The sequence below is a fragment of the Staurois parvus genome, unplaced genomic scaffold (assembly GCF_062004578.1).
Source record: "Staurois parvus isolate SC_StPar_1 unplaced genomic scaffold, SC_StPar_1.0 ptg000019l, whole genome shotgun sequence".
In the NCBI taxonomy this organism is placed as follows: domain Eukaryota; kingdom Metazoa; phylum Chordata; class Amphibia; order Anura; family Ranidae; genus Staurois; species Staurois parvus.
In genome coordinates, this window is record NW_028317815.1 from 26,174,621 (window position 1) to 26,202,226 (window position 27,606).

At 41.6% G+C, this 27,606-nt stretch overlaps 1 protein-coding gene across 1 annotated transcript in view; it reads right to left on the reverse strand.

Annotated features, from left to right (window-relative positions):
* The window catches only part of SEMA3E (semaphorin 3E), a 188,605-nt gene that overhangs the window by 38,348 nt on the left and 122,651 nt on the right, over positions 1-27,606 (reverse strand). Inside the window, exons 6-9 of the mRNA XM_089685944.1 lie at positions 14,264-14,383; positions 11,025-11,167; positions 9,957-10,071; positions 4,034-4,103 (exon numbers count right to left, since the gene is read on the reverse strand). Of these exons, the coding sequence (XP_089542070.1) occupies positions 4,034-4,103; positions 9,957-10,071; positions 11,025-11,167; positions 14,264-14,383 (448 nt within the window). The remainder of the gene's footprint in view (positions 1-4,033; positions 4,104-9,956; positions 10,072-11,024; positions 11,168-14,263; positions 14,384-27,606) is intronic.

Genomic DNA, 27,606 nt, shown 5'->3' on the forward strand with positions numbered 1-27,606 from the left:
AGTGCCCGCAAGGTCCCTCTGCTCAAGAGAGCACATGTCCAGGTCCGTCCGAAGTTTGCCACTGAACATCTGAATGATGCACAGGAGGACTGGTTGAAAGTGTTGTGGTCAGATGAGACCAAAATCGAGCTCTTTGGCATCAACTCAACTCGCCGTGTTTGGAGGAGGAGGATTGCTGCCTATGACCCCAAGAACACCATCCCAACTGTCAAACATGGTGGTGGAAACATTCTGCTTTGGGAGTGTTTTTATGCTAAGGGGACAGGGCAACTGCACCGCATCAAAGGGATGATGGACAGGGCAATGTACCGTCAAATCTTGGGTAAGAACCTTCTTTCCTCAGCCAAGGCATTGAAAATGGGTCACGGTTGGGTGTTCCAGCATGACAATGACCCAAAACACACGGCCAAGGCAAGAAAGGAGTGGCCTAGCCAGTCTCCAGACCTTAATTCGATTGAAAATCTGTGTAAGGAGCTGAAAGTTCAAGTTGCCAAACATCAGCCACCAAACCTTAATGACTTGGAGAGGATCTGCCAAGAGGAGTGGGCCAAAATCCCTCCTGAGATGTGTGCAAACCTGGTGGCCAATTACAGGAAACGTCTGACCTCTGTGATTGTCAACAAGGGATTTGCCACCAAGTACTAAGTTATGTTTTGTGAAGGGGATCAAATACTTCTTTCCCTGCATTCTGAGCATATCGCACTCCTGAACCCTGCATTCTGATTACAACGCACTCTTGAACCCTGCATTCTGTGCGTAATGTACTCCCAAACCTAGCGATTTGAGCATAAGGCACTCCTTTGGATGCTAAATGTAATGTACTCCTAAACCCTGCATTCTGAGCATAACACACTCCTGAATTCTGCACTCTGTATGTTGCACACTGATAAACCCTGCATTCTGTGTGTAATGCAATGCCAAACCATGCATTCTGAGTATAATGCACTGAACCCTACACTTTGTGTGTAGTGTACTCCTGATCCCTACACTTGCACCCTCCAGGCTTTATTTATTAAAGCCCCTTTAAGACCCTTCCACTGGTGCATTTTGGCCACACTTACCCTATGACACATGTCTGGGGGGGTGTGACGGGGTGGGTGTGGAGTACCATGCACTGATTCTTTGAGAAAAAAAGCCCTGCCCATACCCATATACATCCATAATCTAATACTAGTAATTGGATTAGACACAAAGTGGCTGATTTATTAAAACTGGAGATTGCAAAATCTGGTGAAGCTGTGCATGGTAGCCAATCAGCTTCTAACTTCAGCTTGTTCAATTTAGCTTTGACAAAAAAAATGTAAGCTGATTGGTTTCTATGCAGCGCTGCACCAGATTTTGCACTCTCTAGTTTTAGTAAATCAACCTAATGGGCAGCACAGTGGCTAAATGGTTAGCACTTTAGCCTGGCAGTACTAGGGTCGCTGGTTCGAATCCCAATCCCGGCACCACCTGCCTGGAGTTTGCATGTTCTCCCTGTGACTGAGTGGGTTTCCTCCGGGTACTCCGGTTTCCTCCCACACTCCAAAGACATGCTGGTAGGTTAATTGGCTCCTGTTTAAATTGGCCCTAGTATGTACATATGTACAGGTGAAACTCTAAAAATTAGAATATCATGCAAAAGTTCATTTATTTCAGTAATGCAACTTAAAAAGGTGAAACTAATATATGAGACATACTCATTACACGCAAAGCAAGATAGCTCAAGCCATGATTTGTCATAATTGTGATGATTATGGCTTACAGCTCATGAAAACCCCAAATCCACAATCTCAGAAAATTAGAATATTGTGAAAAGGTGCAATATTCTAGGCTCAAAGTGTCCCACTCTAATCAGCTAATTAAGCCATAACACCTGCAAAGGGTTCCTGAGCCTTTAAATTGTCTCTCAGTCTGGTTCAGTAGGAATCACAATCATGGGAAAGACTGCTGACCTGACAGTTGTGCAGAAAACCATCATTGACACCCTCCATAAGGAGGGAAGCCTCAAAAGGTAATTGCAAAAGAAGTTGGATGTTCCCAAAGTGCTGTATCAAAGCACATTAATAGAAAGTTATGAGGAAGGGAAAAGTGTGGAAGAAAAAGGTGCACAAGCAGCAGGGATGAACCCAGCCTGGAGAGGATTGTCAGGAAAAGGCCATTGAAAAGTGTTGGGGACTTTCACAAGGAGTGGACTGAGGCTGGAGTCAGTGCATCAAGAGCCACCACACACAGACGGATCCTGGACATGGGCTTCAAATGTCGTATTCCTCTTGTCAAGCTGCTCCTGAACAACAAACAATGTCAGAAGCGTCTTACTTGGACTAAAGAAAAACAGACCTGGTCTGTTGCTCAGTGGTCCAAAGTCCTCTTTTCTGATGAGAGCAAGTTTTGCATCTCATTTGGAAACCAAGGACCCAGAGTATGGAGGGAGAATGGAGAGGCACACACTGCAAGATGCTTGAAGCCCAGTGTGAAATGTCCACAGTCTGTGTTGATTTGGGGAACCATGTCATCTGCTGGTGTTGGTCCACTGTGCTTCATTAAGTCCAGGGTCAACGCAACCGTCTACAAGGAGATTTTGGAGCACTTCATGCTTCCTTCCACAGATGACCTTTATGGTGATGCTGACTTAATTTTCCAGCAGGACATGGCACCTGCCCACACTGCCAAAAGCACCAAAACCTGGTTCAATGATCGTGGGATTACTGTGCTTGATTTGTCAGCAAACTCGCCTGACCTGAACCCCATAGAGAATCTATGGGGCATTGCGAAGAGATAGATGAGAGACATGAGACCGAACAATGCAGAAGAGCTGAAGGCCGCTATTGAAGCACCCTGGTCTTCCATAACACCTCAGCAGTGCCACAGGCTGATAGCTTACATGCCACGCCGCATTGAGGCAGTAATTGCTGCAAAAGGGGCCCAAACCAAGTACTGAGTACATATGCATGCTTATACTTTTCAGAGGTCCGATATTGTTCTATGTACAATCCTTGTTTTATTGATTGCATGTAATATTCTAATTTTCTGAGATTGTGGATTTGGGGTTTTCATGAGCTGTAAGCCATAATCATCCCAGTTATGACAAATCACGGCTTGAACTATCTTGCTTTGCATGTAATGAGTCTATCTCATATATTAGTTTCACCTTTTAAGTTGCATTACTGAAATAAATGAAGTTTTGCACAATATTCAAAATTTTCGAGTTTCACCTGTGTATATATATGAATGTGAGTTAGGGACTTTAGATTGTACTCCCCTTGAGGGTTAGGGACTGATGTGAATGTACAATATATGTATGTAAAGCGCTGCATAAATTGCCAGCGCTATATAAGTACCTGAAATAAATAAATAAACCTCAAAGCCTATTTACAAGCTTGTTAATATTTTACACACAATGAGTAGCATCTCATGTTGACAGCAAAAGAAGACCATGTATATGCAGAATTCAGCAGCTCATAGAATAAACACACTATTTTCCTGTTGGGGTTACTTGTGTGATGATAACACCTTTAGCAAAAGCAACATTTCACATACATACTTCTCAGTAAAGGTAAGGTTAGGGATTTCCTCCCACTTCCTGTTATCGCTATGGGAAAGGAAGTGAAGGAAAATCTATGCAATGGGACTGAAACTGATAGGGGTTATAAGCCTTCCTTACTTTATCCAAAATGAAAAAAGAACGTTTTGCTTTTAGTGACACTTTAAGGTGGGATAAATTACTTTGCACCAAAATGTATGTGCCTAAACAGCTTTACCAATTGTATCATGCCAAAACATAAACTTACTAACCAAATCAAGTATGGAATAATATTAGTGATAGAGAAAGCTGTTTAGTGTATGAAAGACCTATGTTACAGTAGTTTACAAAAGTCAAACATGTGTGAACAAATGTAAATGCCTTTTCTGTTATTTATTTCTGAACAATGAATTAAATAACATTACAAGGATAGTAAGAATTTCACTGCAATCGCATCCTTGCACAGGTCATAAACTCTATTTACCTACATTTCTTAAACTGTACTATACATTTTTACTATATAATTATTACCTGGTGGTGCTAAACAGAGCAAATATCTCAGGATTTTTAGCATCTCTGGTGTGCAACAAGAACACATCCTCTGTAATCAAGAAAAGAAATGTATCCTAAGTATTTGTTAAAATGATAATATTGATCATCATTGTCTATCACATATTGTAAACAATAACATCATTCTCTACGCCTCTTAACCACTTGCCCTCCTGAGGATTTACCCCCCCTCCCCCTTCCTGACCAGACCATTTTTTGCTATTCAGCACTGTGCTATTTCAACTGGTAATTGCGCAGTCGTGCAATGCTGTACCCAAATGAAATTTATGTTCTTTTTTCACACAAATGGAGATTTCTTTTGGTGGTATTTGATCACCTCTGCAGTTTTTTTTTTTTTGCGCTATAAACAAAAAAAGACTGAATTTTGAAAAAAAAAAAACAATATTTTTACATTTTGGTTATAAAAAATATCCAATAAACTCAAGGTTAGTCATGAATTTAGGCTAAAATGTATTCTGCTACATGTCTGTCGTAAAAAAAAATTCAATACATGTATATTGATTGGTTTGTGTGAAAGTTATTGCGTCTACAAACTATAGTATAAATTTTAGAATTTACGTAGCTCTTACTTTCTGACTACCTGACTACCTATCACATTACTAGAAGTGCTAAAATGCAAGGGCAGTGCAACCCCCCCCCCAATTGACCCCTTTTTGGAAAGTAGACACCCCAAGGATTTTGCAGATGGGCATGTTGAGTCCATAGAACATTTTATTTTTTTACACCATTTTTTTGAATATTGACAATGTTTTTTTTTAACACAAAGTTGTCAATTTAATGATATATTGCTTATTCATGCCATGGGTATGTGTTGAATAACACCCCAAAACACATTCTTCTACTTCTCCTGAGTATGGGGATACCACATATGAGAGACTTTTTGGCAGCCTAGCTACATACAAGCCCCCAAAATCCAATGACCACCTCCAGGCTTTCAAAGGGCATATTTCCTCATATCACTTCCCCATACCTATCATAGTTTCGGAGGCTCTAAAATGCCAGGATAGTACTAACACCCCCCAACCCCTCAAATGACCCTTTTTTGGAAAGAAGACACCCCAAGGAATTTGATAAGAGGCATGGTAAGTATTTTACAGATAACATTTTTGTCACAGGGTTTTGAAAAAAAAAAAGAAAAAAAAACAAATTTTTGGTTTTCTTCGTTTTCCAAAAACATGTGGCAACAAATGAGATCTGCAAAACACTCACCATGCCTCTAAGCAAATACCTTGGAGTGTTAACGTTCCAAAAAGGGGTCATTTGGAGGGGTTGCTGCTACTATCCTGGCATTTCAGGGCCAACATTAGAAGCTTATGCCACACATCACCCACTCTTAAAGACCAGGCCTTTTCTGACACTTTTTGTTCACATGAAAAAACAGTTTTTTTGCTAGAAAATTAGTTTGAACCCGCAAACATTATATTTTTTTTTTAAGCAGAAGTCCTACAGAATAAAATGGTGGGTGTTGAAATGTTATATGTTACACAGTATTTGCGCAGCGATTTTTCAAACGCAAATCTTTTGGGGAAAAATACACTTTTTAGATTTTTAATTCACAAAGACACAATATATTGCCCAATTGTTTGAAAAACTATAAAAGATGATGTTACGCTGACTAAATAGATACCAAACATGACATGCTTTAAAACTGTGCATGCCCGTGCAATGGCAACAAGATACATACATTTTTATTAATAATAGGCGATGCTTAAAAAGCCTTTACAGGTCACAAATTTATATTTACACTGGAGGTCTAGTGCTAGAAGTATTGCCCTTGATACCTCACATGCATGGTGCAACCGCTGATTACATACTGGAATAGGGTCAACGCTTGCGCATGCAGATGCGTGCTTGCAGGGGGGCAAGGGTGCTTTTTTTTTTTTGATTATTTGGATTTTTTTAATTATTTTTACACGGTCCCTTTCATTTTTTTAAATCACTTTTAGTGCTATCAGAGGGAATGCAAATATCCCCTATAACTTCAATGGGCATTGTCATAGATTCTTTTTTGAGAAATCTGGGGTCTATCAGACTCTAGATATCTCCTCTGCCCTTACATTATCTAATCTTACTAAGATCGGTGGGATCAGATGCTTTCCCAATTTACAAATGGCGCTGTTTATATCCTGCAAAACGGAAGTGATGAAATGCTTGTAGCTTTCGATTTCTTAGACTATAGAGATGATTGGAGCCATCCAGGTCTCTGACCAGCTCTATGGTCAGCCAGCGGAAGTGCCAGCTGCATTCTGGGATTCCCCTGTGGGACAGGAGAGCCCAAAAATAAACTGTAGAAGGCAGCAGGATGGGGTTGTCCCTTAATGCTCCTCGTAAAAACAATTCAGCAGGCAATTGGCCACTAGGATTGCTTTTACATGAAAGCTGACCGCCAGCTGAAAAAAGGAGGCACTAGTATAGTTCTGTATGTAATCAATATCTTGATCCGTACAAACAGTATACTAGTAATGGTGGTGATCAGCGACCTATAGCGTGAGTGCGATAGTGTGCGGGCAAGCTAATGCTAGATGACCCTGGCTGGCTGGGGTGCCTACTGACCCTGACGCTATCTGATGTCGCTAGTGGCAGGAATACAGTGATCAGTGAAAAATTCTATATACTGATACTGTATGAATGGCACAGGTTGTGTGAAGGGGTGTGATCAAAGGGTTAATAGGGGCACTCAAAGGGTTAAATGTGCTAATCTAACATGTGTGTGTACAATGCAGTGTTTTTACTGGGTGCCGTATTCTCTCTTCTCTCCCTGGACCGACAGGTGGGGGGGCAGCGGGGGGTGCAGGTGCGTTCACAGCCCAAAATAGGAAGTGACACAAGATTACGTCACTTTGTGAAGAGCTGCTTCTTACCTGAAAAATGCGGGTAAGCAGTTGGCAAGTAGTTAAAAAAAAACCTCTTAAAAATTTTTTAAAAAAATTCTCAATATGGTATTTTTTTTTCAACTTTTTTATATTATTTTTTAAAATACTTTTAGCAGAATAGTACAATGTAGTAGTAGTAACATTGTACTACTGGGAGTGTGTGTGTGTGTGGGGGGGGGTGATCAGGGATTTTTTTTTTCTACACTTTGCTTTGCAGGAGAAATAAGGATAATTTCTCCTGCAATACAAAGCTTGCTGTCATGAACCTAACTCAGTCATGAATGAGTTAAGTTTTGACAGCTCAGGTTAGTGATCTGTGATTGGCTGGAGCTGGTCACATGGTACGGGGTGCTGTGATTGGCCCCATGTATCATGTGACAGCTCTGGGCCAATCACAGCTCACTAGGAAGAGGAGCAGAGCTGTTATGAATGATATTGATTCATAACAGCTTTGCTTACATTGTGATCATGTGATCACATAGTGATCACATGATCACTGGGTCCCATTCACAGGATCTTCATTCCGCTGGACACAGCAGTCGTGAGGAGGGAGCGCTGCACGCCCAATGGGTACACAGTGCCCCTGTGTGTTAGTACAGCCAGAGCGACATATGGGTTCATCGCTTTACCTGTAGCTGCCACCCTGCCACAGTACATTGCGTGCGGGCGGGAAGTGGTTAATTCAGCACTGGTTATTTGATTGGCTTGACATCATCAATATAGTGTTATGTTTTGAAAATGTTCTAATTATCCACTTGCTGACCACCAACAGTACGTTTCCTGCGGGCGGGCAGCATGTGCAGGCTGGATAGTGTACATCATCCAGCTTGCACAGGTATAGGAGTGGGTTGCACACCTGCTGGGGACACCACTGGTGTGCTTCCACCAAACACAGTGGATTTTGGCCTGTGGATCATGCAATCAGATGATCACAATGTCAACAAAGCTGTTATGAATGAATCTCATTAATAACAGCTCTGCTTCCTTTACCAGTGAGATATGATTGGCTCACAGCTATCATACGGTACCTGGGACAATCACAGCACCCTGTACCATGTGATAAGCTGTAGCCAATCACAGATCACTAGTAATCACAGCTGTTATGAATGAAATTTTATTTTTTTCTTTTAACATTAAGTAAGTGTCCCTGATCATCGCAATACCAGTCATATGATGGCACTGTACTGTGCAGGTGAAAAAAAATCTTAATTTCTTCATTTTCCAAAAAAAGTGATGAAAAAATTACAACTTCAAAAAACTTCTCATGCCTTTTACTAAATCAGACTCAGACTGTCTACCCTCCAAAAATGGGCTATTTGGGGGGTAGTTGTAATGTCCTGGCATTTTAAGGGCATCAAGAAATTAGATCGCCCATCAGTAAATCAGGATTAATCAATTTTCAAATACTGTACATATACCTTATTTTATGACTCTACAGTATAACTTTCACTTAAACCAATTAATATACACTTATTGAGATTTTTTTTTACCAAAAGTCATGTAGCAGAATACATTTTAACCTAAATTTATGAAAAAAAATTGTTTTATTTTTTATTTAATTGGATATGTTTTATACTAGAAAGTAGAAAATATAGTTTTTTATTCAAAATTCTTTTATATGATACTATATTATTATTTATATAATACAAAATAAAAAAATCCCAGCGGTGTTCAAAAACCACCAAAAGAAAGCTCTATTTGTGTGAAAAAATTATATAAATGTAATTTGCGCATAGTGTTGCATGGCCGTGCAATTGCCAGTTAAAGTAATGCAGTGCTGAATAGCAAAAAATGGCCTGAATTATGAAGGAGGTAAAACCTTCCAGAGCTTAAGTGGTTATTGAAGTTCTTACACTATTCTTTAGATAAATCCAATACCCTCTCTCTTTGTTGAAAGTTGAAGTGTGACAATTCTTACAGCATTTATGCAATCATTAATCTTTAATCAACCTTCTTTCTCTTCTTGGTAGAGTTTTTCCACCCTTGGTTCTTTGCTAGGAAGGGATAGCAAAGGACAGTAATGACAACAATTAAACAAGCCAGGGTAAGAAAGGAAGCATCTAGGGCCCCATATTTGCTTATGTTGTATTGTTAATGTTTTTTCTTGCAATATATTTATATTTGTGGCTTGTATATCTAAATATTATGCTGCATGTAAGAAAGCAAGGCTAGTTAAGCTGGCATAATTCTTTATTAAAATAATATAGAATACTTCACAATGATTGATATTTATATAGTTATACTTTGAAAAGTATTGGGTCTTCATCTAAGAACCATTTTTATAGTTTGTGTAAGCAACATAGATAAGCAGTAAAAAAAAAAAGCCTTACATCTTTTTTTCTCCCCTCCATTGGGGAATGCTAGCACCCCTATCATGCTAATGCACTAGCTTTAATGCTTTGACATTGAGAAAATCTAGAGATAAGGAGTTCTGACACTTTTCTGACATTTATTTACAGCATTCCTGTTTCTAGTCTGTGACTCAAAGATACTGAAGCCAGACACAAACAGGTTACAAACATTTTCAAAAGGAGGCCATCAATGGCGTATACTTTAAATGGAAAAGCCTAAACTTCTTAAAGTTTGAGGCCCCGAGTGATTGTCTAGATTGCCCCATTGCAGTCTGTGTGTGGAAATGTCGGCAACTGTATTTAACCTGCACAGTAAATATAGCATTTACATTCATGATTGTAAAACCAATATCTAATGGTCAGATACTTGGAACAAGATCATTTCAGAAAATCACACATTTCCACTAAATGTATATCTGCAATATAATGGTATAATTCTATGGTTAATTGTTCTGAGAAGTATTGTGTACAGCACTCTAGTTATCTCATAAAACTGCTAATATACACCTGCTTGTAAAACATTGCTCCTTAAATTCTTTTTGAAGTAGATTTTCAAGCATGGATATGGCTTTGTAGCAATGATGCATAATGTATTCAAAGAAATAAAATAAAGAATATATACTGCAACAGTTATATATTACAAATACATAAATAATTAACCTAGTTCATCAAAGTGTGTGTCAATCCCATGTGGTCCGGGCACTGAGCAAACCAGTCTTGATTTTAGAAATGTGGTCCATTTATTTACCATCATTCTCTGGCCCCCAATGTCATTCTACAACAATAAATGAAAAAATAAATAAATAAATACATTAATAAATAAATCATATAACGTACAGTAAATAAAAATCACACCAGCTGGGACTGACAGCAAACATTAAGGAGGTACCAAACATACAAAATGTCACTATCTTATGAATAAAATATATTGTAATGTTTCTTCTACAAGGTATAGTTTGCAACATATACCCATAATGATCATATCAGTGCAGACTAATTATTCACTATGAAATATTTAAAACATTTCAATGCTTTAAAGTATGCAGTCATTAAAAGGAAGAACATGGCTAAAATCCAGGCATGTCAGTATATAATGTACATATTCATGGTACATCATTTAAAAAGAAGCCTTCTCTTTATTACAATTCTGTTGTGGACAGATTATCATATGTTTTAAGATCCAAATTTGCAATTTCACAGTAAATGGATAAAATGCATACTTGAAGTATACCTATAGCTCTTCTGGTTGTACTTCTCATGCCTGTGGACCACAGGAGTGCAGTTTGTTCTGCACTCCTGTGACCTATTTTCAGCTGACAGCACTCAACTGGTCCAGGCTGCACAAAGATCCCAATCCCCTGAGAAGCTGGGCCAGCAGCTCCCTCCCACTCTACAGCCCAGTGCTCCAGTGAGCACTGGGGGGGGGCAGAGCAGACAGCGGTTGTGAGAACTCAGCGATCAGCAGTCATGTGATCACTGAGTTCTCACACTTAGAGCCAGTAGGGGGCGGATGCAGCATTAGACCTAAGAAAGTATAAATGGAGGGAAAAAAACAAGTCCACACTTCTCTAAAAATTTAGGGGTCAGTCCTACAAAACTCAGACATCAGCCGTATGTATGACCAGTTCACCAACTAATGACTCTTTAATTAATTATTCTGAAAAAAACCCTTTACACAATACATAGTTGAAATATTGCGTGTTAAATTTGTACACAGAATGCACTTACAGCACAGATTCTTCCCACCCTAGAATATATAGCTTGGGCTCCATGGTCTCCTTCCATTGCCTTTTCAGTGTAGAAGAAGTATATTTTATTGTCCTCTTTGTCCTCATTATCTGGAATCATATAGGAGCCTACAAACTTTGGTTCTAAAAAAAAAAAAGAAAATTGGAAATAGATCAATACAATTTCTGAAATACCGCACATTTGTATCTGTAAAATAGTTACTATTTGCAGGATTCCTAATTTTTGGGATATATTTATCTTTATTCCCCGTTTTCAATCTTCCTCAGTTGGATACTTCCTTCTGATGATTGCCTGGTTCAGATTTTTCAAACATTTAAAAAAACCTGTCCATAACCACCCAGATAATGGTGGAGCCTACTGAGGGGGGTAGTTCAGAGATAAAGTCCATGGAGATGCAACTTCAAGGTACATATCAAACTGGTAGGGGTAAAAGACCTGCTGGAGCAGATGTGGAAGATGTAGACTGTACACAAATGGCACAAGCCTGGACATATTCTTCAACATTCTTCCTAAGTGAGGGCCATTAGTAGTAACATTGCAGGAAGTTATGTTCCACACCAGGATGTTCCAAGAGTCATGTGCCCATTTGAGAAGCTTGGAGCAAAGGGAGGGCACCAAAAAGATCTTTCTGGGTGGGATACGTTAAGACTGAAGATGAGTGGTGGCCAGGATATGATTGGCAGAAATAATAGGTTCTGATTCAACATGACATTTAGAGTTAACAATGTCAAATGATCTGTATAAGGCATCAGCATGGGCATTTTTGGAAGTGGGCCGGAAGATAATGTCAAAGTTAAATCTGGCAAAGAAGAGAGCCCATCGTGCTTGTCTGGAATGCAAATGTCAGGCGGATTGCAGATACTGGAGGTTCTTATGATTCATATAAATCAGAATATTATGTGGAGATCCTTCCAGCATATGTCGCCATTCTTGCAGTGCCAGTTTTAAAGCCAGCAGTTCTTGATCTCATCTTTTTTAGAGAAAAAGGCACAAGGATGGAGCATACATCATGCATTTGGAGAAGCATGGCCCCCACTCCCAAAGATGAATCATCTACCTCCAAGAAGAATGGCTGGAAAATGTCTGGACATATGAGAGTAGATGCAGAGAAATGAGGATTTGAGTTTATGGAAAGCCTGGAAACCAGGTTCTGGTGTTGGCATCCTTTCGGGTCAAAGAAGTGATTGGGGCCACCAGCAAGGCATAGTCCAGAATGAACTGGTGATAGAAATTGGTGAATCCCAAGAAGCGCTGCATGGCTTTCAAACCAGAGGGCTGGGGCCAGTTGGAGATGGCTTGAAGTTTTGGCTGGATCCATAAGCACCCCTTTATCCAGGATTATCTAGCCTAGGAAAGGAACCTGGGTTTGCGGCACTTCTCCAACTTTGCAACTTTAAGAAAAGATGAGTATGTCATCCAGATAGACAATGCAACACATATACAGTATAGGTGATCAGAAAAAATGTCATTAACAAAGTTTTGGAAGTCGGCTGGAGCGTTCAACAAGCCAAAGGGCATTACAAGATATTCATAATATCCATCTTTGGTATTGAATTTGTTTTCCACTCATCACCCTCTCGGATCCTAATCTGTTGTGTGCTCCACGGAGGTCTAGCTTTGTGAAAATGTGAGCATCACGAAGCCTGTCAAAGAGTTCAGAAATTAATGGTAGCGCGTACCGATTCTTAATGGCGATGACATTGAGACCTCTCTAATCAATGCAGGGCTGGAGTATACAATCCTTTTTCTCCACAAAGAAAAAGCCAGCCCCAGCAGGAGAATTGGACTTACGGATAAATCCTTTCTGCAAATTTTATTGGACATATTCAGACATGGCTTGAGTCTCAGGGATGGAGAGAGGGTAAACTTTACCTCGAGGTGGAGTAGACCCAGGTTGGAGGTCAATATCACAATTGTAGGGACGGTGAGGAGGCAAACTGTCAGCAGCTTTTTTACAGAAGACATCCTGAAAGGCCTGATAATGTGGAGGGAGCATCAGAGCGGTAGCGACCTCGACCACAGGTACACAGAGAGGTAGGAGCACCTTGGGGAGAAAAGACCAATGACATTGCAACCGCCATGACAACATTTGTCCGGAGTTCCAGTCTAGATAGGGTGAGTGTTTCTGCAACCATAGAAGTCCAAGAATGATGGGACTAGAAGACTTAGGAAGGATCAGGAAGGAGATTTCCTCATGATGAAGAACACCAACATGCATAGTCAGACACAGGATACACAAGTAACAATGAATGGGAGCTCAGAGAACTGTGCAGTTGCTCAGGCAATGTAGGCTAGACTGAGCATATCTTATATAGGCAAGCAAACTAAGAGGTGGGCCAGGAAGTGATGGAAGGGAAGGAAATAAAACCCACAGATAAGCAGGCGAAGCCCATAAGTGAGCACAGCCAAACCACACATGTGAAAGAAATTAGGATAGGAAAAGTACTGCAGCAAAGAGGTAAGAATACACAAGAAAGAAACTTCAGCCTAACTTGTGACTTGTTTAAATGCCCCCCTCTCCCTCAAGGGATGGTGATGGTAGGAGTTTCAAGCCCCCCATTGATTTATTTCAGTGGGGGGTTCTATGATAGGTCATAAGGTGTCAGCTGATTGGGAATATTCTGGAAGTTCTGGGTGGCCCTAAAGGATAGACCATTCAAAGTCACCTGACCCCCCAGAACTTTCCAGAAATTCCCTAGCCCCTATTTAAAGAAGAGGCTGAAAGGGGTCTCTGCCAGTCGCCAAAAGGATTTTAAGGAGTGACCCACCCTTCCTTGTTGTGGCCTGTTTATATGGTGGGCCATTTTCATGTACTGGTAAATATTTGTCTAAAGCTCAAAATGAGATTGGCAGCTCGAGCCTTAATGACAGAGCTGATTTTGTTTACTGTTTTATAATTGTTACTGACTGAAAAAAGTCATGGTGAATTGTTTATTGAATATATACTTGTGAAAACCAATTAACAAGGACTCAGTCTTTATTATTCCAGTTTAGTGTATTTGTTGCTTTTTGCACATTTATGCTGCTTGCCATTCCATGAAGCTGACATGCTGACACATGGCAGTGACAGTTCTTTTAATTGGAATATAGTATATATAGTATGAGGTAGATTGTACAAAAAGCTACTTTGTTACTAGAGAAATGAACTATTCCAATCAAACACCCATAAACATGCAGCAGAGTTTAAATTAAGAAAAAAATTACCCAAGTTTATTTACCTTTTAGGATTCTATCATCGTCATGCTCTGTTCGAATGTGTGGAAGATGTCCCGTGCTCCTAAATAAAGTGGCATCTCTTCCCCAGAAATCATTGTACAAGCCAACAAATAATTCACCACCTGTAATAAGATGTTACATTTAAATAATTTAGCTATATTTTAGCATCTTTTGCTCTTTAGTGATATTCTTTCCTTAAAACTGTAACTGAGATATTTCATTAAAAAATGTTGTCTAACTGGTGATGCACAATGTCTAAAACCTAAAAGGGTTTCACAAGTACTAGACTTGTAAATTTGCCCAACTTTGTTTAGGTTGGGACCATTTTACTTTAACCACTTGCCCTCCTGAGGATTTACCTCCCTTCCTGACCAGGCCTCTTTTTGCTATACAGCAACTGGTAATTGTGCGGTCATGCAATGCTTTATTCAAACGAAACGTATGTCCTTTTTTTCACACAAATAGAGCTTTCGTTAAGTAGTATTTGATCACCTATGCGCTTTTTATTTTTTGCGCTATAAACAAAAGGCCGACATTTTAAAAAACAACAATTTTTTTTTACTTTCGGCTATAAAAAATATATAGTAAATATGTAGTAAACTCTTAAATTTAGGCCAAAATGTATTTTGCTACATGTCTTTGGTAAAACAATTCAAATAAGTATAATTATCACACAAAGCAATCAATATACAGTCTACAAACTATGGTATAGATACTGCAATTTACGCCATTTTGTGCTATACAGCGCTGCACTAGTTTAACTGACAATTTCATGGTCATGCAATACTGTACATAAATGAAATGTATGTCCTTTTTTTCACAAAATAGTGCTTTCTTTTGGTGGTATTCGATCACCCGTGCGCTTTTTATTTTTCACGCTATAAACAAAAAAAGACCGAATATTTTGAAAAAAAACTATATTTTCTCATTTCTGTCATAAAAAATATCCAAAAAACTCAAATTTCATCATAAATTTAGGTCAAAATGTATTCTGCTACATGTTTTTGGTAAAAAATCCCAATAAGTGTATATTGATTGCTTTGTGTGAAAGTTATAGCATCTACAATCTATGATATAGATAATGGCATTTACACAACTTTTACTTCCTGACTGCCTATCACATTTCTTAAGGTGATAAAATAACAGGACAGTACAAACACCCCCAAATGACCCCTTTTCAGAAAGTAGACACCCTAAGCTTTATGCTGAGAGGAATATTGAGTCCATGGAAGATTTTTTTTTTCCACAAGTCTTTGGAAAATGACAAAAACTTTTTTTGATTTTTTTTACACAAAGTTGTCATTTAAATGATATATTGCTCACACAAGCCATGGATATATGTGGAATTACACCCCAAAATACATTCTGCTACTTCTACTGGGTATGGGGATACCACATGCATGAGACTTTTTGGGAGTCTAGCCACATACAGGAGCCTGAAATCCAATGACCACTTTGAAAGCCTGAAGGTGTGTAACTTCCTCATTTCACTTTCTCACTACCTATCACAGTTTCGGAGGCCCTAAAATGCCAGGATAGCACCAAACCCCGAAATGACCCCTTTTTGGAAAATAGACAACCCAAGGAGTTTAAAGAGAGGCATGGTGAGCATTTTGCAGATCTAATTTTTTCCTCACAAGGTTTTGAAATATATATAAAAAAAAAAGAAAAATATGTTTTTGTTGTTTTTATTCAATTTTCCAAAAATTTGTGGCAACAATTGAGATCTGCAAAATAGTTACCATGCTTCTTATCAAATTCCTTGGGGTGTCTACTGTCCAAAAGGGGTCATGGGGGGGTGCTATCCTGGCATTTAGGGCCTCCAAAACTGTGATAGGTAGTCAAGTGTAATGAGGAAATAAAGCCCTTTAAAAGCCTGAAGCTGCTTATTGGATTTTGGGGTCCTGTGTTTGGCTAGACTACCAAAACGTCTCTTATATGTGGTATCACCATACTCGGGAGAAGTAGAAGAAGGTATTTTGGGGAGTAATTCCACATATACCCATGGCATGTGTGAGCAATAAATCATTTAAGTGACAATTTTGTGCAAAAAATTTTTTTTTATTTGTCATTTTCCAAAAACTTGTGGTAAAAAAATAAATAAATTCTTCTATTAACTCAATATGCACCTCAGCAAATAGTCTGGGGTGTCTATTTTCCGAAAAGGGGTCTAACCACCTGAACAAAGCTTTTGCTGACACTTTTTGTTCACATGAAAAAAATCCGTATTTTTTGCTAGGAAATTACTTTGAACCCCCAAACATTATATTTTTTTAAAGCAGACACCCTAGTGAATAAAATGGGGGGTGCTGCAATTTTTTATGTCATATAGTACTCATGCAGTGATATTTCAAATGCAAATTAAAAAAAAAATACACTTTTTTTTTATTTTATTGCACAAAAACAGAATATATTGGCCAATTATTTGGTAAAGTATAAAAGATGATGGTATGCCTATTAAATAGATATCAAACATGACATGATTTAAACTTTGCATGTCCCATGCAATGGCGACAGACTGCATATATTTTTTATATCTATAGGCAACACTTTAAAAGCCTTTACAAGATATAATTTTAAATTTACAGAGGAGGTCTAGCACTAGATTACTGCCCTCGATCTGACATTTGTGGTGATACCCCATGCATGGTGCAACCGCTGTTTACATACTGGCACAGGGTCAAAGCATGCATCCCCTATAACGTCAATGGGCATTGCCATATACTCTTTTTTGAGAAATCTGGAGTCTATCATACTCTAGATCTCTCCTCTGCCCATACTCTAATCTCACCAAGATCGGTGTGATCAGATGCTTTCCCAATTTACAAATGGCGCTGTTTATATCCTTACCGCTTCAACCCTGGCAGAACAACCACACCAAGAATCTAAAACGATGTAGTCGTGCGCTGGAGCGATTATGGCGCAAAACCAGATCCCCTCGAGCGCTCTCCCTCTCAAATCCGCCTTCCTCACCTACTCCTCCTCACACATCACATCACCCCCATACCCAAAAAACCCTCCCTGGACCCCACCGACCTGAACAACCTTAGACCCATCTCCCTGCTGCCATTTACTTCCAAGCTCCTTGAGCGCTTAGTCTACAATCGCCTAAGTGCCCACCTCACTGACAACAACCTCCTCGATCCACTACAGTCTGGCTTCCATCCCCTACACACCACCAAAACCGCCCTACTCAAAATCACTAATGACCTGCTAACCGCCAAAGCTAATGGCCACTACTCTGTCCTCCTTCTCCTCGACCTCTCCGCAGCCTTCGACACAGTTGACCATCCCCTCCTCCTTAATAAACTACACTCCCTCGGCATCAGAGACTCCGCTCTCTCCTGCCTCTCCTCCTATCTATCCCAATGCTCCTTCAGCGTTACCTATAACGCTAACACCTCCCCCTCTCTCCCCTTCTCTGTTGGGGTCCCCCAAGGCTCGGTCCTCAGGCCCCTTCTCTTCTCCATCTACACCTCCTCCCTCGGCAAACTGATACACTCCCACTGCTTCAACTATCACCTCTATGCCGATGACACGCAAATTTACCTCTCCACCCCTCAACTCACCCCTTCAGTCTCCGCCCGTATCACCCACCTACTGAACGACATATCAGACTGGATGTCGCTCCATTTCCTCAAATTGAACCTTTTCAAAACTGAGCTCCTGATTTTCCCCCAGCCCGTGACCCCCCCCCCACCCTCTCCATCATGACCAACAATGCCACCATCAGTCCCACCCCACAAGCCAAAGTCCTAGGTGTCACTCTAGACTCAAACCTGTCCTTCCAACCCCATGTCCAATCGTTGGCAAACTCATGCAGGCTCCACGTCTGCAACATCTCCAAAATACGTTCATTCCTAACCCCAGACACTACTAAACTACTTGTTCACTCCCTTATTATCTCACGTCTGGACTACTGCAACTCCCTTCTCACCGGCCTACCTCATCACAGACTATCCCCGCTTCAGTCTATCCTGAACTCATCAGCGGCCAGACTCATCTACCTTACCAACCAATCCGCTTCTGCCACCCCCCTCTGTCATTCCCTCCACTGGCTCCCGATTGCCCAACGCATTAAATTCAAACTACTAACACAAACATACAAAGCCATTCATAATGCTGCCCCAAACTACCTCACCGACCTGATACCCAAATACCACCCTACCCGTAATCTTCGCTCCTCACAAGACCTCCTACTTTCTAACTCCCTGGTCTCCAGCTCCCACGCCCGACTGCAGGACTTCTCCAGGACTTCCCCCATCCTCTGGAACTCACTACCCCAATCCATCAGACTGTTATCTACCCTCCTCACCTTTAGGCGCACCCTGAAAACCCATCTCTTCAGGGAAGCCTACTCCGCCCTCACCTAACAGCCGATCTCCTCCACTCCTGCCACCACTACATCCCCCACAGCCATTTCCTCCTGTACCACTATCCCCTCCCTCCTAGATTGTAAGCTCGAAAGAACAGGGCCCTTGAATCCCTCGTGTTCTGTTTTGTTACTGTATTGTCTCATGTACTGTCCCCCACTATAATGTACAGCGCTGAGCAAACCTTTCAGCGCTATATAAATACTGTATAATAATATAATAATAATAATATCCTGCAAAACTGAAGTGATGAAATGCTCGTAGCTTCCGATTTCTTAGAGTATAGAGATTATTGGCACCATTCTGGTTTCTAAAACAGTAACTCAATAAAACAACTTTTTTATTGAAATATGTGCCAAAAATTTTTATAAAACATATATGATGAAGCATAGGGGCATATTATATGTTCTTTTTTTATGCAGCCTGTGGGCTGAATGAAAAAAATAGAAGAAATCTTTGCCAGAAAAAGTGTGTAGTATGCCCACCATTAGAATATACCTACCTGCATCCACCCACTTCCAATGGTGGGCACACATGAAATGTGCCAAAAAATATTATAAACTACATATGGTGAAGAATAGGGGCCATCCACCCACTGGCCATCCAAGCCCCCATGCTTTGTCATATATGCTTTTTTTTTAACTGTGGATGACAAATCTCATCCAACAGCGCTGCCCACACTGACTTATGTATATTCTGAGAGCAAATTCCTGTTGCTGTCAGAATAAACAGGTCGGTGCTGCAGCTGAATGATATTCCTGCACAGAAAACAGCAATGGTTAACAATAAAACAATAAAAATAAAACAGTAACAGTAGAACAGTAACAACAACAAAACAAAACTAACTATTTTTGTTTTTTTTAAATTTTACATTTTTTTTGGACTTGACCTTTTTATTTTTTATTTTTTGTTCTTTGGGACAAAAAAAAGTGGGTGTCATGTCTTATTCCATGTCTGCTACAGACACGACATCTTCTTTGGGGTGATCTTGGGGTTGGAGTACCAGAGAGGACATCTGGAAAATACCTCTCATGCAGACGGCTAACTGCATCTGAATTTGAGGATTGGGCCACAGCACCTTCTGGATACAAAAGGGCCGTGATGATGTCTTCCTGGAATATTAGGAAGGATCTACTTCATCCAGTTGCTTTGTAAATGACAAAATCGTTATATATAGCCAATTGAAATAAATAAATAGACACCTTTTTGTGCCAGTGTCGAGCTTTCCGGGAAACTAGGTATGGATTCATCATTTAATCGTTGAAGTCCACCCCTTCCATGTTAAGGTTATAGTCGTGGACACAAAGTGGTTTCTCAACAATGCCAGATACCATGTTAATTTGGACTGTCACGTCTGCGTGAATGGAAGACAGTACAAAAACATCCTGTTTGTCCTTCCACTTCACTGTGAACAATTCATCCTTCTTCAAACAGGCTTTCTCCCCATGCCTAAGTCAGGTATTTACAAGCCGTTGGGGGAAGCCCCAGTGATTAGGTCGCACAGTGCCACATGAGCCAATCCCAAGATTGTACAAATGTCTAAATAGTGGCACGCTTGTATGCAAATTGTCCACATATAAGTGGTACCCTTTGTGGAACAAAGAAGACACCAAGTCCCAAACTATCTTGCCACTGCTGCCCATGTAGTCTGGGCAGTCGGGAGCTCTACTTTGCTGTCTCTTCCCTTATAAACCCTATATTTGTACGTATAGTTTGTGGCCCTATCACAGAGTTTATACAATTTGACCCCATATCTGGCATGATTGCTGGGGATGTACTGTTTGAATGCAAGGCTGCCAGTAAAGTGAATGAGGGACTCATTCATGCAGATGTTTTGTTGGGGTGTGCACACATCTTCAAATTTTTCAGTGAGGTGGTTTATGAGTGGCTAAATTTTGTAGAGCCTGTCATGTTCAGGGTCACCCTGAGGATGACAGAGTGTGTTATCACTGAAATACATGAAGCACATTATCGTCTCATATCTATGCGTGGTCGTGGCAGCAGAGAACACGGGCTGATGATGAATCGGGTCTGTGGACCAATATGACCGAAACTCATTCCATTTGCAATGCCCATATTGAGGGTTAGGCCCAAAAAAGTTTTACATTCGGAAACCGTAATGGGTTTTCATGCGAATGACACGGCAAGGTTTGAATTTGGGTTTGAAGCGATATATTGTTGAGCATATAAATTGCTTTGGCCCACAATAAAATTGTACAAATCTTCTGTGAAAAACAGCTCCATAAAATCAAGGGGCGTTAAATGTGCTGTTTCCACCTGAATTCCAGGTTAGGCAGTAAATGGGGAAAGTAGGGGTGCTGCAGAATCTGTGGGCTGCCAATCGGATTTGCAAGCACTTCCGGAAGGACATTAGGGGCTCTATGGGCCTGTGTGAATTCTTGGTGGCTGCGGTACACTACTTGTGCTCACTACCTCTTTGTTTCCCGCTCCCTCAACCTCCTGGCGATTACGGAAACCTGGATCCAGCCCACTGACTCTACCTCCCCTGCTGCACTCTCCTACGGCGGTCTCACCTGGACCCACTCACCCAGGCCCAACGGTCGTAAAGGTGGTGGGGTTGGCCTGCTCCTGTCACCGCTGAGCACCTTCCGAATCCTCCCAAACCCCCCCTCCCTATCCTTCTCCTCCTTCGAGGCCCACTGCGTCCGACTATTCTCCCCAACCCCCCTGAAGATTGCTGTGATATACCGGCCTCCTGGATCCATACCCCGCTTCCTGGAAGACTTCTCCTCCTGGCTACCCTTCTTCCTCTCCTCTGAGCTACCCACTATCATCCTTGGGGATTTCAACATCCCTGTCAACCTCGTCAACCCGGACACAGCCCGTCTCCTCCACTTAACCTCCTCCTTTGCACTTGCACAGTGCATACAATCCACCACCCACTCCGACGGTAATATCCTTGATCTTGTCTTCTCCAACCGCTGCGCTCCCCACAACCTCACTAACACCCCCTTCCCTCTCTCTGACCACAACCTGATTACCTTCTCTATCTCCTCATCCTCCAATGCCTACCCCTCCAAATGTCACACTACTACCAGCCGTAACCTCCGCAACCTTAACCCTGCCTCCCTCCATTCCGCAGTTGATCAACTCCATGACCGCATCCTCCCCCTGTCCTGCCCCGACTTGGCTATGACCGCCTACAACAATGCGCTGTCAACAGCCCTTGACTCACTAGCGCCTTTAACCACACGCAACATCAGACCCCGACCGCTCCAGCCCTGGCAGACTGATCACACCAAAACCCTCAAACGACACAGTCGTGCCCTGGAGCGACTATGGCGCAAAACCAAATCCCAACAAGCCTTCACCCGATACAAATCTGCCTTCCACACCTACACCTCCTCCCTCCATACTGCCAAACAAGCCTACTTCCTGACCCTCATCAAGGCCCTCTCCTCCAATCCTCGCCGACTCTTCTCCACCTTCAACTCTCTACTCTCGCCACCCCCACCTCCACCCAGCACCTCACTCACTGCCCTTGAGATTGCCAATCACTTCAAAAACAAGATTGACACAATTCGCAAGGACATTGCCGCAACTCGCACGCCTTCTCAACCCGTCCCCTTTCACACAGCTACCCCCTCATCCCCCCTCCCCCTCGACATAACCCACAGGGACTTCGTCGCTGCTCAAACTCCCTCCAACCCCCTTCCCCCTCACTCAGCTACCCCCTCTACACCCCTCTCCCACGGCCCCACCACTGCTCTGACCTCCTCTCCCACCCCACCCTACATTCCTCATACTGAAGCTCCCCCAACACTCCGCACCTTTGACCTTACTACCATCGAAGAAGTCTCCAAAATCCTCTCTGATGCCCGCCTCACCACCTGCCCCCTTGACCCTATCCCCTCACAACTCCTACAACCTCCCTCCCCCTCCATCCTACGCTCCCTCACCCACATCTTCAATCTCTCCCTCTCCTCCGGCACTTTCCCTTCCCCTCTGAAACATGCACACATCACCCCCATACTTAAAAAGCCCTCCCTGGACCCCAATGACCCGAACAACCTCAGACCCATCTCCCTACTCCCATTTACATCTAAACTCCTCGAGCGCCTAGTCTACGCCCGCCTATGCTCTCACCTCAACGACAACAACCTCCTCGATCCCCTACAGTCCGGCTTCCGTCCCCTACACTCCACCGAAACTGCCTTACTCAAACTCTCCAACGACCTGCTAACCGCCAAAGCTAATGGCCACTATTCAGTGCTCCTACTCCTTGACCTCTCTGCGGCCTTCGACACAGTCGACCACCCCCTCCTCCTCAAAAAACTACACTCCCTCGGCCTCAGAGATTCTGCTCTCTCCTGGCTCTCATCCTACCTGTCACAACGCTCTTTCAGCGTTACCTATAATGCCACCACCTCCCTCTCACTCCCCCTCTCTGTTGGGGTCCCTCAAGGCTCTGTCCTCGGGCCCCTTCTCTTCTCCATCTACACCTCCTCCCTTGGCCAACTCATACACTCTCACGGCTTCAACTACCACCTCTATGCCGACGACACACAAATCTATCTCTCAACCCCCCACCTCACCCCCTCGGTCTCCGCCCGAATCACACACCTGTTGAGCGACATATCAGACTGGATGTCGCTCCACTTCTTTAAATTGAACCTCTCCAAAACCGAGCTTCTTGTCTTCCCTCCAGCCCGGACACCACCCCCCATTGACTTCTCCATCATGTCCAACAACGCCACCATCAAACCCGCCCCGCAGGCCAGAGTACTTGGTGTCATTTTGGACTCCAACCTATCCTTCCAGCCCCAAGTCCACTTTTTAACAAACTCGTGCAGACTCCGCCTCCGCAACATCGCCAAAATCCGCACGTTCCTAACTCCAGAAACTACTAAACAGCTCATCCACTCCCTCATCATATCACGACTCGACTACTGCAACTCCCTCCTCACTGGCCTGCCTCGCCGCTGGCTATCCCCGCTTCAGTCCATCCTGAATACGGCTGCCAGACTCATTCACCTTTCCAACCGCTCCGTTTCCGCCACCCCCCTCTGCCAATCCCTCCACTGGCTTCCGATTGCGCAACGGATCAAATTCAAAATCCTAACGCTGACGTACAAAGCTGTCCACCATACTGCCCCGAACTACATCACTGACCTAATATCCAAGTACCGCCCAGCAAGCACACTCCGCTCCTCACAAGACCTCCTTCTCTCTAGTTCCTTGGTCTCCTCCTCCCATGCCCGCCTCCAGGACTTCTCCAGGGTGTCACCCATCCTCTGGAACTCCCTGCCCCAACCCATCAGATTATCACCTACTCTCCTCTCCTTTAGGCGCACCCTGAAAACCCATCTCTTCAGGGAAGCCTACCCCGCCCCCTGCTAACTTGCCGACCTCCTCCACTCTTCCTACCACTCCATCCCCCACAGCTATCTCCTCCTGTGCCACCATCCCCTCCCTCCTAGATTGTAAGCTTGAAAGAGCAGGGCCCTCGATCCCCTCATGTTTTGCATTGTATTGGTATTGTTCTGTCACATGTTCTGTCCCCCTTTGTAATGTACAGCGCTGAGCGAACTATTGGCGCTTTATAAATACTGTATAATAATAATAATAATAATAATACCTCACCAGCTTGTACTGCACTTATGGGACTTGCCACATCACCAAGTGATACTGCAGAGCTGGTATAAAAAAGACCAGGATATACTAGGCCGCTGGTGCTCATCAGTTCACCGAAAGCTTGTGCAACACTAGTACTGGCACTCTGCTGCATATGAGACAAGTCATGCGATCCGACCACTTCAGCTTCATTGGGTTGGGTACGCCTGATCTTAACAGGGACCTCTTCTCCATCAACCAAGCTACCTGTCAGGGTGCCGCTGCTGTCTACAGGTTCGTATTCTGAGGCTGATTGTGTCAGGTAGTCTTCCTCTTCGCTCTCACCTGACATGCTCAAAATCCTGTAGGCCTCTTCACTAGCATACCTTTCATTGGACATTTTGGACTCTAAATTTACAGGTACCTATTATGAAAAAGAGCACCTGGCTGTCAGGGACTGTTTGAACTGCTACAAAAAATGTGAAGTGCTAACAGAGATCAGGTCTGATTCTGTGAACACTGCGGTTTTGTGTGCAATGTATTACAGGTGACAGTGATCAGAAGTTATACTGACACTGCACTTATTGTTAGGGGTGTGGGGGAGCGTTGGGGCTAAACGCTAGTGCTGGCAGTGAACGGGGTACGTACGGGTACATCGCTTTGCCTGCAGCTACTGCCCATCCGCAGTACATTGCAGGCGGGTGGTCAGGATGCAGTTAAACTCATTTTGTAATTTTTCCCTTTTTGGTCATGAGTGGTCTGTGCCACATTTGAAAGGGCATTTGATTATGTATAAAGATAATTCTATGTTCATCAGACCTTCAGTCATTTTCAGCAGACACAAACATTTGGGGTTGATTTACTAAAACTGGACATGCAAAATCTGGTGCAGCACTGCATAGAAACCAATCAGCTTCCAGTTTTTTTCTCAAAACCTAATTGAACAAACTGAAGTTTTTCTTCAGTTTTAGTAAATCAAACCCAGTGACTGGATGAATATACACGTGTACCTTGGTTTCGTATTACAAAATATTTGTAAACCGATTTCCTATAGTAATGCATTTAAAACCAATTAATCCCTTCCAGAGGTCAGAAAAAAGTTTTAAAAAGTCGCTGTCACTATAGGTCAGTGCCAGTTTTTAAATGTAATGACCAGCTTTTTTTTCTTCACTATAGCTCAGAGAATCAGCTGTCACTTTCCCCCCATCTAAAAGAAAGAAAGTTTCCTTTTAGTTTATTTCCCTGAGTTAAAAGAAACAATGTTTCCTTTTAGTTTGTTTCCCAAGATAAAAGAAACAAAGTATCCTTTAACTCCGGGGAAAGTGACAGCTAATTCTGTGAGCTGAAGGAAAATAAAAAGCTGGCAATTGCATTTAAAAATCGGCACCAACATACACTTCATATTGGAAAAAAAAATTGTAACACATTCATAAACTGAGGCAATATTTTCAATGGATATGCATTTGTAAACCGAAAATTACGTTAACTGAGGCGTTCAGAAACTGAGATACACCTGTTTTGGACAAACTTTCCATAGAGTAAGAACCAGCGTATTGCAGCCTAATAAAGGGAGAACATTAGGAAATGCTCTAGAATATTCCAACCCAGTGGACCAGCCTGCCATTGTTAGTTTGATAGAATTGTTCTTTGTACATAATTAATTTAATTATGGTACAGCGGCATCACAACTGATTGAAGCATAGGAGTTTTGCATTTCCATTGCATGAATATCTTAGTAACCCCCCCCCCCCATTCGAAGTGATGAAATGTTGCAATTGTCATTATTTTATTATATACTGTATCTATGCAAAGAATGGCTCACAGGTCTCTAGGCACATAGGCGAATGAAAATTCATACCAAATAATACATGATTTGAGGCTGGATTTGTCATAAATAAATGTCTTGTTTACTCTTGAAAATCCCCTCCTCTAGCAATTTACCAGAGTGTTCAAAGCAACATTATATATGCTTGATTACTTTACTTTATTCCACAGAAACTATTGTGATTTGCTCAATCTTTGTATCATTTCAAAGTCTTCCTAAATAAATGTTCTAATTATGAGTCAAGAAATATTTTCTGAACAAAGTACTGTACTAATGATAAAGGTGAGAAATTATTTAAATTCACTAATCAGTGCTACATAAAGGCCAAAGTGCACCTCCCAGTAGAAGTATTTCTCTAGGATGACAAAATAAAAAAGTGATCCTGTGCAGGTCTGCCACAGTCTAAATAAGAAACTTGTGTCATTTTATATTTATATGGTTTTATCTGTAATACATTGGCACATATCTTTCATTTCTATACTATATAACTGATATCATTACCCATTAAAAGTGTTTTTGCTTTAACTAAGCTCATGATCCACTAGGTGGCAAACTTACATCAGAGTTGCTATAAAAGTAACAAAGCTGAAAAAACACTCCCTTAAAAGGATAGGAAAACATCTTTGACTTACAGCAGTTCACTATTTCAGTAAAGTAGTATGTTTTTGTAAATTATTAAATATTAAATCCAGTCTGCATGCTGTGGTACTGAATAGTTATTTGCAGCTTCCAGGGACTAAGCTGTGTTGAGTGTGTCAGCTCTTCTGTCTATCTTCAGTAAAAGTCTCACTCTCAATAATAAAAAAAAATGCAGATTGTTCTTTGCTGATTACCAGGGAATAACATCATGAGTTCGAAAATAAAAATTAAAGTAGCTCTAAACCCTAACTATATTTATTTTTCTAAAGTGCTATGTAGCATAAACTTTTGCTATTAAAAAAAATTATTATTAACCCTTTTTTTATGCCTTCGTTGCCTCTCTGTACTGCTGATTTCATGAAGCCTCTGTGCTGCTACTTCCTCTACACATGCATGCACTTTAACTCCATTTTTCAAGGCTGAATTCCTGATAAGGGACTACAATGGACTATGCCTGAAGAAAGTGGGTTTGAAATGGCTGCTTGCATCTCCACTAGAGCATACTCATGACAACATAGGAGCACAGTTGGGGGAAAGGAAGAGAGCACTGTCTTTCTATAACAGGAAATACCTGAACAAATAGACACATGACAGGATCACCAGCTATTATTTTTATCAAAGCTGTAGATTTAAAAATACTGAAACATAATTTTGAAATTCCAGTAACTTAAAGCTTATGTGAGATTTTAGGATTTGATAGGCATATTGGGATTTCTCCAGCATTTAATTCTGCTGTATAATAAGTACTAAGAATTTATTTCAAAATACATTTGTATACACTAAAATGATACACATGTAAATGTAATATACTGAATGCACGTGTGATGGAATATTCCCCAAGAATAGTGCTGCTAATAATGAATAAACACCCTCCTGAGCATCAAACCCAGTGTGTAACAGAATAAATCTGTCAAACAAATAAAGTCAATAGTAC